Source organism: Macrotis lagotis, chromosome X (assembly GCF_037893015.1).
Source record: "Macrotis lagotis isolate mMagLag1 chromosome X, bilby.v1.9.chrom.fasta, whole genome shotgun sequence".
Classification (NCBI taxonomy): domain Eukaryota; kingdom Metazoa; phylum Chordata; class Mammalia; order Peramelemorphia; family Peramelidae; genus Macrotis; species Macrotis lagotis.
In genome coordinates, this window is record NC_133666.1 from 580089687 (window position 1) to 580104522 (window position 14836).

Sequence of the window (14836 nt, forward strand, 5' to 3'; positions counted from 1 at the left end):
CAACCTATCCATGGTGTTTGCCCATTTATGTTCTCCTCAAAATTTTGTCATGAATGTTCATCCATGGGGTTAGAGGCCTTCCTTGATCTCTCCCAACATTGTGAGGATATCACTAGAGCAGTGGGACACTCTGGGTACTATTCTTTGGTTTTTTTTTTTTTTGTTGCTGTTGTTGTTGTGCTTTTTTCTTATGAATCATGGCACGCTAAGAATAACTATATTCTCTTTTATTTGTTTTAAAGTTTAGACTTTTACATATATACATATATAGTCACTTAATATACAGTTTGTCTAGAAAGAAAAACTCAAATTTTTTAGCTCTATTACTTAAAGATAAGTACAAGTTGCAAAGTTACATCAATGCATCTACAAATATTACTCATTGTCAATAAGGTAATAATGCTCCTTAAATACATTGTGCATCTGTCTTAGTAAGTACATTGGAAACATTTTCTCTGACATGGACTAACTTGGAAAAATCCAAAAATAGTTTTGTACCATTGTCATGCTGTTATCTAAGGCATGTTTTCTGTCTCGTAAATCAAGATTAAGGTAGAAGTATAATAATGATGTTTCCTGCACTGAGTAGTTTTCCTCAAGAGATATTTGCAGCTATCTGCCAAAGCAGTATCTTCACCCTGCAAAGCTGCCAGGAGAATTGCTTATACCAGCAAGGATGCCGAATATACACCTTTTACATTATGAAAGGAAAACAAAAGAAAAATATAAAAGTTGATGGGCAGTTGCAATCCAGAAAGTTCCATAAAGGTCAGAATGTAGGAAATAATACTGGGACATGCTACTTAAAAAAAGTCAGGGAGTTAGAGCAGTTGCATGAATAAAAGGTTGAAAAATAAGAGTGGAGGTAGAAATCTACAGAAAGGTTCCAGGCAATCCTCCCTTCCTCCCTTCTTCCCTCCTTCCTTCCCCTTCCTTCCTTCCTTCCTTCCTTCCTTCCTTCCTTCCTTCCTTCCTCTTTCTTTCTTACTTTTTTTTTCATCATTGTAGAGTGGGAAGAACAATGGATTGGGACCCAGAGTCCTGAGATATAATTCCTGGATATTCCACTAACTAACCATGTGCTGTGCTATGGTTTGGCTTGGATCCAGTGCTCTATTCACTTTATCATAATATGTGATGTGGCAGCCCCAAATCTAGGGTGAGGGGTATAATAGTAATATTATTCTTTGCTCCAGTGAGTCCTTATCTGTAATATGATGTCCAGTTCTGTCTTTTGCCTTCTTTTGTAACCTGGTGCTTAGCACAACAAGGTGGAGCACTTTGTAGGCATTTAATATATGTTTATTGACTGACTGATTGCCATATGTCAATTACCATGCCATAGGCAAATTGTTGAAGTTGTTTAATCATTAGAAGAGAACATGCAATGTGAGTGTTATGATAGTAATTTTGAGGTAAAAATATTTAAGAAAGAAAAAAAGAAAGAGAGATTAAATATATTCTGCTTAGTTATATATTCTGCTTAGTTATAAGAAAATAAATTTCAGTTGCATGAATGTAAAAACTTTTTAGTAATGAGACATATTCAAGATAGAGCAATCTACCTTAGAACAGATTGAACTCTCTCACTAGTGGTTAACTAATGACCTTTTTGAATTAAGTAAAGGCTAAATTATCACATATTGGGCATGCTGGAAGATGAGTTCACAATTTGGACTGGGCCTGGTTGATCTTTGAATTCCCTTTTAAGCTCTGAAATCCAAGGCAAAGGAAGCAATCTTTCATCTTTTTTCTACAAGCAACAAACCATTATTTCCAATGCCAATCAGATACTTGGAAGTGGGCTGGTCTCTGTGATCTTCTCAGAATTACAGCTACAGTAGGACTCTTGATCTAAAATCTGAGAAGCACTTACTCAAATCAAGAGATTTGAATGTTATTTTTTAAAAGACAGTACCAGAGAGCTGATACAGAAAAACAGGTTTAATTGAATATATCATGTAACTTCTTGAACTGTTTGCAACTGTACCTCTAGATGACTTTGATTGTTAAAACAACATTAACTGATTTTGAAATGTTGTGTCTTTTTTCAGTCATATCTGACTCTTTGTGACCCCAGTTGGGGTTTTTTTAGAAGATATGACTGAGTGGTATGTCATTTTTTTTTGTCCAGCTCATTTTACAGATGAGGTAATTGAGGAAATCAGGGTTAAGTGACTTGCCCAGGAACACAGCTAGTGTCTGAGGCCAGATTTGAACTCATGAAAATGAATTTTCTTGATTCCAAAGGTAGTGTTCTATTCACTGTGCTAGCTGCCCTCTACAAACATCACTCATAGATAAAAATTACTATTCCTCTTCCCCCAAGGAGCACCTAGAAATACCACACAATTATTTAATTGTGTATTTCACTGCTCAAGATATTTGCAGAGTTAATGTTTTATCATTAACTCTAAAGAACATATATTGTTTTGAATATCCTTGGGATTATTTAATGTATAGCTATCACTTTCAAGAAACTTCAATTGTTCCTTGTGATTTATAGGAAAACAAAACAAAATAAATTCCTTAGTGAGGTATTTGAAACCTGTCACAATCTGGTGTCCACACTTATTTCACATTACTCTTCTTCAGGTCTTGTTTGTTCCAGTCCAATTGACTTTCTTGCTATAACCTGAACTTGGCTGTCATTTTTGTCGTCTGCCTCCATGACTGGAATGTAGTCCCTCTTTGCTGCTGCCTTCTAAAATCCTTAGCTTCCTTCCAGGCTTAGCTCAGCTGTTTCTTCTTATGGTTAAGCCTTTCCCAATTGTCCTGAATTATAAGTGTTCTCTTCCTTTTCAAATGATCTGTTTGTACATTTGTATTCCCAAATAACTGTGAGCTCCTGAGGGTCAGGGAGGCTTTTGTTGTTGTTATTTTTGTTTTTGTACCCCTAGTGCCTTGGACACAGAAGACATACAATTAAAAGTCTGTTGGAAAGCAGAATTGAAACAATAAGAGAAAAATTATTATCCTCTGAGAGTGGATTCAATTTTGAGAAGCAACTAAAAGTCAGTTAGAAAAATATCTGGTATAAAATGTGATGCTCAAGCTGTGGAATACTAAGGTGGCTAGGCTCTGCACATTCGAGGGCAAGCTGTGATGTAGCACAAAGGGCAGTAGATGTAAAATTATAAAATGTAAGTTCAAATCTTGATTTCACCATTTATTAGCTAAGGGAGTGATATTACCCTGCCTACTTCACAGTATTATTGTGAGGAAAGTGCTCTATAAGTATTGTTGGTTGTTAATCCCTTCCTTAAGACTGGAAGGAACACAGAATCCATATAGTTTATGGTTTTGATTCTAGGCTAAGCAGTTTATATTTTATCCTAGAGTTGATGGAGAACCACTGAGGACTTCTGAGCATGGGCAGAGCTCTGAATTGGGAAGAGTAGCTCAGCAATCATATGAAGGATCGAATAATGTAATAAGGGAGAAGGTAGAGGCAGAAAGAATAATTAGAAGGGTATGTGGATAATCCAGGTGAGAGATGATATGGTATTTAACTTGGCAGTGGTGTGTCAAGTAACAGGAGAGAAATAGAAAGGCAAATGACTGAACATCAAAAATAAGTATTTATTAAGTGTCCATGTGCCAGGCACTCAGTATTATTCAAAGAAAAAACCCAAATAAACCTTAACCTTACAAAATATTGGGAGAAATAACATACAGAAGAGAGAAGTTTATGCAACATAAATACAGAATAAAGTCAGAATAATTTGCAGGGAGGGAGAGCATAACTAATAAGAGAGAATTAGAAAGAAGAATGAAACATGACCAAGAATTCAAGTCTGGTTGATAAGAAAGAGGTGTTATCAGTAGAAATGGGAAAGTTCTATTCAGAGATGTCAGTTTGGGAGGGGAGAGAGAAATGATGAATTTATTTTGGGACATAAAGAGTTTGAAAAACTAGGAGTACAATTAAGTAAAGATGGAGGCAGTTGTCAAGGAAGAACTATGATTTGGGGTCCATGTAAGAATCATTATTGTTGTTGCTGTTATTGTTTTAGTGAAAAAGAAACTGGAGAATTTTTTTCAAGGTAGAAAGAAGGTTCCATTTGACAGGAAGAGATCATGGAGCAAAGTCCTGAAGGAGATGGGAAGGAATTGGATCAAGATACATGCAGAAAAATTAGATTTTGGGAAAGAGAGAGCCACCTCATTCTTTGCAATTGTAGGAAAAGTGGGAAAGATTTGAGTTTGCATAATCAAGAACAGAAAGATAATGCTGAAAAGATTAGAGCTGCAAAAGTAGAGGCCCTGGAAAGTTAAACTGATGACTCTTTGTTCTATTCTGTAAGCAATGGGGCCACTGAAGATCCTTGACTAGGTAAAGGTCAGGATTTTAATTGATTGAGAAGATGGAAGATACTCCACATTAACAAATGGCTTTCCAAGAGGATGGAATTTGGGATTTCCAGGGAATTTAGACTTTATTTGACAGCTAAGTGACAGTCAGAAACCTTTGTACTTATTTAGCGTAATATTTCTGTTGATTAGGGTGCATGGGGAAGAAAAATCAAATATTCATTACAGATGTTCACACCTCAACACCTTTAATTTTCACAGCACATAAATATTAATTCAGTCAGGGGAATTAAACTTCAAGGTGCTCAACTCCAAATCAATTCCCTAAATATTTTAATGCTATTTGTTGCATTTAAGTCTATTACTCTGACACAATTTAAAGTTTGTAAAAAAAATTAAATTACTTAAAGAAGACTCAGAATTTTAAAAAGCTTCTTGATATAAAATATGCTTATATGTTAATAGAGAGACAGTCTGAGGTAGTGAGTAAAGAAGACTGGTCTTGAAATCAGTAAGAACTAGAATCAAGAATCTAAACATTTAGAGAGTGTGTGACCCTGGGCAGGTAACTTAACTTCTCAGTGTTCAAGATAACTCTCAAGATGATTACATAACAGTTGCTGATGCATTGGTAGGACCTTCTTTATCAGAATTTCTTATACCAATAAAATCAATCTGAGTTCCCCTCTTCACCCTCTCCCAAACTGGAGGCTGGTGGGGCAGGACTGAAAAATGGCAATGGTAATGACTGCATAAAATATACTTAAATTCATGGTAACTTAATATATTCAATAGAGATGTTTATTAAGTATATGACTTGGACAAGTCTGTTCATTTCTGAATCCCAGTGTCCTCATCTATAAAATGGGTATAATAAGAGTAACTTAAGTCAGAGGTTTATTGTTAGGTTTAAATGAAATGTTAAGTGAATCATTTTGTAAACCTTGAAATACTACCTGAGTATAAGCTATATTTCATTCAATTGATCAATCATCCAACAAATATTCATTAAGCTATTATTATTTGTAATAGCACTCTACTAAGTCCTAGGGATACAAGGAAAGTTAAAAGAATTTCTATGCATTTTAATGAGAGAGAAGGTATGCAAAAATTGTAAAATATGGGTGTCAATAATGATTATTATTATTACATGAATGAGTGGCAAAGCATTTATTTAGCACTTATTATATAGCAAACTGCTCTTGTCATTGTTGTTGTCATTGTTATTTAAAAAAGATGTCAGTTTTCCAAATCATAGGTATTTACAAAAAAAAGAAGAGGTCAAACTTTGACATCAGCATTTCAAAAATGTAAATTATATGAAGTTTAAAATTCTAGCAATAGCTTGGGGAAGGGAAAATGTATCTAAAGCAAGCGGTACTATAAATAGTTTATAAGGGAAACATCACAGTTTAACAGAAAGTAACTTTAGACAAAAACTATTTCCTGAGGTATGTTCAATGAACTCTGCTAGGTTCATTCTTTTCACCAAGATGCAAGCTCAGTCTCCCCCCAAATTGTTTACATAGTACTTCATCTACAGCTGATGCTAAATAAAATAGAACTGAACACAATAAAAATGAATTGATTTTCTCTTATAGAAGAAAAAACAAAAATTCTTTGAATACTTCTTTCAATATTACCCAAAGTATCTAGTCTGTGCAAACCCAAGAAGGGCCTGAGCAAACTTTCTAGAGACTATTTGTAAATCACAGTGTATTTAACACCACCTATAACTCCACTGGCAAAAAGTCACTGGGAACAAAATGCCTATACAATATAGATCAAATGAGTTGAAACAATTCTCAGATTACCTGATGTATAAACACATCCCTACAGAACAGTTATCATCCAGGCAGCCAGCTTTCTTCTAGGGAGATGGATTATTATTGAGTTAATCTCAGTATACCACGAGACTTGGCTGACCTAGTTTTCTCTAATACCATTACCGTACATAGCTTAGCCAGTCACAATATTTTGCAGATTGAAAAACGTACCCAGTGCTCTCCAAACACATTTTATTATTATCTCTTCATTTGAAATGACACAAAATGGCCATTAAAATAAAACAAAAAGTCAGAGCAATCTGTGGTTGATGCACAGATTGGGTGAGGCTACCAGCCTGTATCCTGCATGGAGGGAAATATATCTTTCTTTTCTTCTTCTTTTTTTTTTTTAGTACTGAAATGTAATATAAGGTATTGTCTACATTTCAGCTTTAGTGTGAAACAACCCTACAATTATAGAGACTTGAAATATTCTAGAACAATTGAAGCTATTAAGGATTTCTCTTGAGAGTGACAGGACACTGACATACAGGTCTTTTTTGATATCTTTTGTTTTAAAGACTTTCCATTTCAGAGACTTCACAGGGTTCCCCCTCCCCACTGTTTTCAAAGCAACAAAGACTTCTAAAATGCCTTCTTCCTACTTATCTTCTTTTCCAACAAGTAAAACATTCCACATCTACTTTGTACATATACCAGATTGCCATAGCAGAAAGAGGGTTGGCCTTGGAGTCAGGAAAATATGTTCAAGCTTCACCCATGACCCACACTACTTGTGTGACTATAGGGAAGTCACTTACCATCTTTGTGCCCCAGGCAGAGTCTCCAAGACAATTGGAGCTCTTACAACAAAGAAATAAACTAAATCAAAGAAAAAAACTAAAAAATAGCACCTAAATAATAAAGTGGCATGGTTCCAAGTAGCTTTTTCAGATTAGCTGTTTAGACTCAGATGGAGCCATCTTTGGTTTTAGTTTTTGTTTGGTGATGAGGGACTGCTTTCTTTATACTTTCTTTATAGATTTTTTACAATGCCCTAGTGATTTCCTTATATTTTCTCCCCATGTAGAGTACTTATTTCTTATAGCAAAGAAAAATCTTTAAGGAGATTGACAGACACAGAAACCACAGATGTATGTGACATTTTGCAACCATATTTTTCTACCTCCCTACCCTTTTAGGGGGGAAATTTTCATATAGTTTTATTAAAAAGATTTTTCAGAAGTTCTTTGAGATCATAATGAAGGTCCTTCTGAAGGATCTTTTGTTAGGGAGAAAAAGCATCTCTCATTTTTGGATTTTTGGAAGTACAATCTTATTTACCGCCCTCTCCCTCTCTTCAATTCATCCAGTAGAAAATAGTGGAGTACCTTGTGTGAGTAACTGAAGGTTCCTGACTTCTTCTCGAACCTTCAGCTGAAGCACCTGCTGCAAGATGTGCTGTCGGAGGTTCTCCTGGGCAATTCCCATTCGTTCCAGCTTTTTGTCAGTGAGTCTCAGCAGAGCCCGTCCTGGGGAAAAAGAAAACAAATAATTCTTACTGAAGGTTCTTCACAAATGTCTTTCTGTTATTTTTGATTAGAGTCTGGGGGCCTGGATTTTGGATCCTGCTAAGGAATTATGAAATAAAGCTCTTTCTGTTACTCCTGGAAGGAGGGGGGTTAAGAAGCCTGGATGGTGCAAAGTTATATATTTTTTTAAAATAGTTTTTATTGATAGTTTATTGCTTATTTGTCTCCAAACCTTCTCTAAGCATGCCATCTCTTCTTCCTTCCCAGAAGGCTATTCTATATAACAAAGAAAAGAGAGATATATAAATAAGCAAAATCAATAAATATATATAAAAGTATGAAAATATATATAATATTCCTCACTCATAGATCTCCCACCTCTGCAAAAGGATGAGATACTAGAATCCTTTCATATCTATTCTTTAGTGACATGTTTATTCCTTTTTATTTTGCAATATTAATTTTTGATTATGGTTGGTCCTTTTCACTTACATTGTTGTATTTATTGGGTGCCTTGGCTCTGTTTACTTCACTCTGCATCAATTCATGTAAGTTTTTCTTTACTTCTCTGTATTCATCATATTTAATGTTTCCTTATGCCACAGTGATATCTCATTACAGCAAGTAACACATTATGTTTTGCTATTCCCCAGTCTATGGAATGTACTTTGCCATCAGATCTTCTATGTTGCTATAAATATTTTGGTGTATACATAGACTATATTACAATCAATGGCTTCCTTTGCATATAAGCTTAGTAACAGAATCCCTGGATCAATTTTAATTATTTTAATTATTTTTTACAGTCTTGGGTTTTATTGCACAGCCCATCTCCAGAATAAAACCCAAGACTGAATTTTAATCACTTGATTTCCATAATTCCAAATTACTTTCCAAAATGGTTATACTAATTCACAGCTTCACCAAATAGGCACTAATATACCAATCTTCCTCCAGCTCCTCAACTCCAGCTATTTAAACTGGAAATCTACAGAAAAATAGTAAAACAAAACATCTTATTGACATCTTTTGTCTATCAAACATCTAGCTTGTGACAAAAAGAATTAAACCAAAAATAAGAAATAGCAATTTGTACAATATTTTATCCTACTAGTCCCACACTTCTTTATCCTGAGGAAAGAGATATATTTTATTATTTGTTCAAAAGGATATTCACTGTCTTTTCATTTAGTCAACATATAACTTCTTTTAAAACTTTTCTTTTAGAGTGCTAAAGTCATTTTATAAATGGTACTTTTGGTTCTGATTATTTGTTTCTTTACCAATTCATATTCCCAGGTTATTCATAATTTTTATTATATACTAATATTTCCATCATATTCATATAACATAGTTTATTTAGCCATTCTCAAACTGATGGGCACATACTTTGTTTCCAGCTTTTTATACTGAGTTACATGAGCAACAAAACAGTGGATTAAACATTTTCTCTGATCTCTACAACATCTCAGACTTTTTCAAAATAGAAATTATGCACCAAAGATAAAGAAACTTAATATGCTTCAATGGTCTGGGACCCCCAAAATCTAAAAGAATTTTCCTTCAATCTAGAAACTGATGCTAATTAATCTTAAATTCATTTAATACCCCTCTCCCACACTATTAATTGCACTAACAGGATGTGACACAGACATACATTAAAACCCACTTTTGTACCCTCTTCCTCTTTCTTTCTATTGCCATGGAAACCCTGACTCCAGCTGCAGATGTTTGCTCAGACTTTGACAGCCAGGTTGGCCACAGTACTCCAAGGACAAAAGCCTGCCAAGGCTTCCCTATTCCAGGGGAAAGTAGGCTCTGCTGGTGCTGAGCCAGAGACCTGAGGAAGCAATGAAGTAGGAAAGCAGGACAGGATATGGTTCAGCACTCTATCAAGTCTGGGGGGGTGAAAGCACAGTATATAACTGGGGGAAAGCACAATATTCAGCTGGGGCCAGGTCTGACCAACCAAAAGTCACTTGGGACAGATGAGGTGTAGGCTGGTGAATCATCAAATTCTCATTATGGGAGGAGGAAGAGATGTTTTTGAGTTTTTCCCAGAAAGCAGAAACCATAATCAGAAGGGAGAGAGTCAGGAAGGGAGTGATAAGGAAATCGATGGGGGGACGGGGAAGGGGCTGAAAGTACCAAAAATTTCAGGAAGGGAAAAAACCCTCAAAAATCTTGAACACGAAAAAGGTAAATCAATAGGAAAAACCAATGACAACAGAAGGAAACATGGCTCCAGATGTAGTACTTGAGGTCAAGCAACTATGAAAAAATACTGCAAAAAATAAGGGGGTGGGTGTGATTCAACATGAGATAGTAAACCATGGAAATTTGAGGAGAACTTACAACCACCACATACTATTCTTAAGTGGTTTAAAAGAGAAATGAGAATTTTGAGTGAAGAATTTATTTCCTGCACAACAAAATTGAGCAGATAGAAAAACTGAAATAGTAAGCTTGACCAAGGAAATAAAAGTAAAAATAATAAATTAGGAATGTAAATATACAGAACTAAAGTATAACCAACAATAAGAGAAGCAAAAAACAATAATATTATAAGAAAATATCCTCACCATGTTGGCAAAGCATACTTACCCGAAGACAAAATTTGTAGACAAGAAGGATTATCAGTCCCCAAGAAGAATATGACAACAACAAGAAAAAAACCCCTTAATACCATAATGAAGGAAATAATAGAAGAAAACTGCCCAGAACTACTTCATGAATTTGTTGTCATCCTCATGCAGGGGCCATGTTAATCTTCTCTGTATCATTCCAGTTTTAGTATATGTGCTGCTGAAGCAAACACCCAGAACTACTACAAATGGAAAATGAAATTTCAACTGAAAGAATTCACAGACCATCTCCAGAATAAAACCCAAGACTGCAAACTCCAAGAAACATAGTGGTTAACTTTAACAATTCAATTCAGAAATAAATTCTGAAAGCCATAAGGAGAGAAAAGATATTTGAATAATGCATCTCTATTCTATACCCATCAAAAAAAGTAAAAGGAAATGAAATAATATGTTCTGAAAAAAATGGCATTCAGGGTAATCTATCCTGCAACTCTGAGCTTAACAGAACAAAAGATGGACATTCAGTAAGAATGAAGATTTTTGAAAGTTTTTTTAGGAAGAATGATGAAAAACACCCCAAACAATAGAAACTCAGTAGGTGTGTATATCTCTGATAGCAACAGTAAAAGAGTGACAAGGGAGTAACCAGTAAGAGATTTCTTTCTAAATGTACACAAGGATACTGGGATGAAGGTGGAAATCAAGTGAATTACCAGTGAAGAAGCAGACAGAGGGTACAGTAGACAAAACTTCTTTTCTAGGACTGCATTAGAACATGGGAAGGTTCAAAAAAAAAGGGAGGATGGAAAATGAGAAGAGTGAATGATGTACCAGGGTCAAATCAAGAGCTTGCAATGAGGGGAACATGATCTTTGGAGTCTTAGAAAGATCAGGCAGAGAGAGTGAGAAAGAAGGGAGAAATCTAAAAAGGAGAGACTTAGGAAGGAGAGATTACTGTGAAGTGGTAGGAAGGAATTCCATTGATGAATGTTCTCATGAGTTAAGAACTATGGGTGAAAGAAAGGGAACGAAATCATTGTCAAGGGAATTTAATACTTCAAAAATATACTTGTCCTGAATTTGGGGGGGGGGTGTTAGACTCTCTTGGGATGACTGGAATTTGGAGAAATGGGAAGGCATAGACACGGGGAGAAAATTTCCAGGCAAATGCAGAGAAAAAATGTCAACAAGACAGGCTAGAGATCAGTGGTAGGCTGCATGATCAGTGATATGCTGGGTAAAGGTCCTGCCATGGGGCAGTCCTAGCTGGCATAGTAGATAAGAGTGCTTGGCCTGGAGTCAGGAAGAAACAAGCTTAAATCTTGCCTCAGACACTAGCTGTGTGACCCTGGGAAAGCCACTAAAATAAAAATAACATTTACCTTCCAGGGTTGTTGCAAAGCTTAAATGAGATAATAATTGTAAATGATGTGTGTAATGAATACATAGAAGCATGGAAAAATCTGTATAAACTAATGCAGAGTGAAGTAAGCAGAGCCAAGATAATAATATGCATAGTAACTACAATAATTTAAATGGAAAAAAAAAGCTATGATGAATCAAAAATTAAAAATAAAAAATTAAAAGTTATAAAGATTAAGTGACCTCAAATGAAGAGATATGAGAAACCAACCTACCCCTTCATAGAGGTTGGAGGTCTACAGGCTTTACTAACATTGTATGTTTTCAGACCTTTTTCAATCAATTAACTGAGCTAATTTCTCTCAACTCTTTATTGCTTTCCAAAAAATATTATTTGTTATATGGGATGACTTTCTGTGCATATGTAGGATGCTCTGATGATGAAAGGGAAGCATATGTAGGATACTCTGGTGATGAAAGAAACAGAAAATATCAATGAAAATTTATTTTTTTAAAATACTGCTACAGATATTTGGCTCTATGATTTTATTTGTCTTTCACTCTTTTGGGATTTATACTTTGTAAAAAGATAAAGACAGCTTAGTTATTTTTCTTGTATAAATCAAAATTGGTATCTATAGTGGTTTCATTACTTTATCAACAATATATCAACATGTCTATGAAAACCAAGAATTTTAAAGAAAATTAATTTAGCCAATATTATAAGCCCCCTTCAATTAAAACTCTTGACAATAAACTTTTTGTAAGATTACTCATATGAATTCCATATCTTTCTTTAGGCTCTAGTAGACATAGTATTGAACAAAGAACTGGTCAAATAGAACTGACTTATTTAGCACCAGAAGACCTGAATTTGAATCCTATGTCAAGTACTTACTAACTGTGGATCCCTAGGCAAGTCATTAAGGGCAGCTAGGTGGGACAATGGATAGACTTGGAGTAAGGAAGAATCATCTTCTAGAGATCAAAGCTAGTCTCAGGCCATGGACGAATAACTTAATTCTGTTTTACCCAGTTTCCTCCTCTATAAAATGAACCAGAGAAGAAAATGGCAAACCACTCCAGTAACAAGGTCAGAAGAGTCTGATATGACTGAATAATAGGCAAGTCACTTTCCTAAATTTCCTGGAAAACATCTCCTTGTGTCTATGCCCTCCCATTTCTCTAGTTACTTATACTTCAGTTTTCTTGCATGTAAAAACCCTACTTTGCAGGGTTGTTTTGAAGATTACATGAGACAATCATGTAAAATTTAAAAAGCTATTAAAAATTCTAAATATCAGTATTATACTTTACTACTACTACTACTACTACTACTACTACTACTACTACTACTACTACTACTACTATTACTACTACTACCACCACCACTACTACTGATAGCAATCATCAGAATCTGTGTTCTCCTCAAAGGAGAGGACTGGGGTCTGAATAAACAAGAAATGGATGTACTTTATATTCTGAATTTTCCAATGCTGCTTAAAAAAGCATTCCTGTTGTTGGATGATCTCAAGTCCCTTGGCCATTTTAATTTTTAGAAGGCATCCCTTCACCTTTCTTTTCTGAGCTGTTGGCAGGCATCCACTCCCACAGGTGACTACTGTGAGTCAGGTCAGATCCATGACCTCTATTATAGAGAAAGGCTGGTTAGTTCACTGGGCTAGAACATGGTGCTAATGAGATCAAGGTTATAAGTTTGATCCCGGTATGGGCCAATAAACTTTACCACTCCATTCCAGGACCCTAAACTATACCCTAAACTCATTCATCTCACAAACACATTTCCTTCATGCAGGAGTGACTAGGTGACTGATCACTATGGTGATATCACTCAGCACAGACTGGTCAGTAGTACTGAGAAACACATCAATAGCAGAGTAGATTAGGAATATTTTTGTTTATGGAAAGAATTATCTTCATGAATTAAAATCCACTTCAGACACTTAAACCTGTTTGCCTCAGTTCTTCATCTGTAAAATAAACTGGAGAAGGAAATGGCAAACCACTCTAATATTCTGCCAAGAAAAAACTCCAATAGGGTCACAAAGAGTCCAACATGATTGAAAAACAAATGTACTTGTATATTTCTGTCCATTTAACAGATTCACATGGAACTATTTCTGGCATCAATGTACATGCCTCATATGTCATACAGTGCTATTCAAGATTCTTTTTTTTCAGGTTTCATGAAAGTAGAAATTTATTTTTCCCCCATTTTATAGTTGGAAAATCTGAGGTGCAATGTGATTAAGGAATTTTACTAGATTATGAATCTTCTTGATTCTTCTTACTGCACCCTTAGCTAGAGTCTAACAACATTATTATATGAATGTTGTTCAATAAATTTGGACTAATAATTCTTTCATAGCAAAAATTTCAAAGTAAATAACTGCAAAGAATATTATGAGTCACATATTAAGTTATATTCATAACATTTTCTGTTGTTGCTGTTGAAAGGAATTCTTTGAACAAAAATTGTTGGGAGCCTATGGGATTGTCACTTTGGAGACTTTAAGAGGAAAATTAATTCCCATCTATCTTAGATGACATATTTTTATATAAAAAAAGTAGTTTTCATTTCTAGTTAATAGACAACTTTCCTGGTGGTGGGGTAGGGTTCTTCAGCCCATATCTGTAATATCTGGAAAATGATATCAGATCAACAAGTAATTATTAGGTCCCTATTATGGATATGGTTTGTGCACTGGGGTAAGTGTAGTAAGGGTTATAGAGAAAGCTTAAGATGTAGTTCCTGCCATTGAGGAGTTCACGGTTTATTAAACATGAGAAGAGAACATTAGCATGCTTGGAAAAATGAATTTTGTATTGTGCTAAATTACATGGTGTGGATCCTGAGAATTTATAAATTTAGAGACTAGGGAGCTTCCATCAATTAAGGATTGGGCTGATTAATAAGGGAAATTTCCTCTAAGAAGTGAACCTTTGGTCCTGGAAGGATCTGGGAAAACTGACTAGGTAGAATGAGAAGGAAAAGTTTTCCAGTTAAGGGGAAAACATAAAGGGAAGACAAACATCACATTTACTTTATTAATCCATAACCAAATAAATACAAGTGTAGTCATATCTTGGAAACTTGGAAGATCTGATTTTGAGATTTTGACATCAAGTAAAGAGCATCAATAAACTGGATGACCTGCTGAAGGTCCTTCTGGCTCTGGATTTTCAGAGTCAGCAGGTTAGTCAAGTATTATTATGAACTTATTATGTATTGAGCTTTTTACTAAATGTCATT

At 35.1% G+C, this 14836-nt stretch overlaps 1 protein-coding gene and 1 non-coding gene across 4 annotated transcripts in view; both read right to left on the reverse strand.

Annotated features, from left to right (window-relative positions):
• SAMD12 (sterile alpha motif domain containing 12) overlaps positions 1–14836 on the reverse strand; it is a 506789-nt gene that overhangs the window by 197571 nt on the left and 294382 nt on the right. For all 3 annotated transcript variants that reach the window (XM_074201409.1, XM_074201408.1, XM_074201407.1), the window contains exon 4: positions 7472–7612. In XM_074201409.1, coding sequence (XP_074057510.1) covers positions 7472–7612 — 141 coding nt within the window. The remainder of the gene's footprint in view (positions 1–7471; positions 7613–14836) is intronic.
• LOC141503694 (U6 spliceosomal RNA) lies at positions 10322–10430 on the reverse strand. Its single transcript, XR_012473025.1, has one exon. It is a non-coding gene; the product is annotated as a U6 spliceosomal RNA (small nuclear RNA).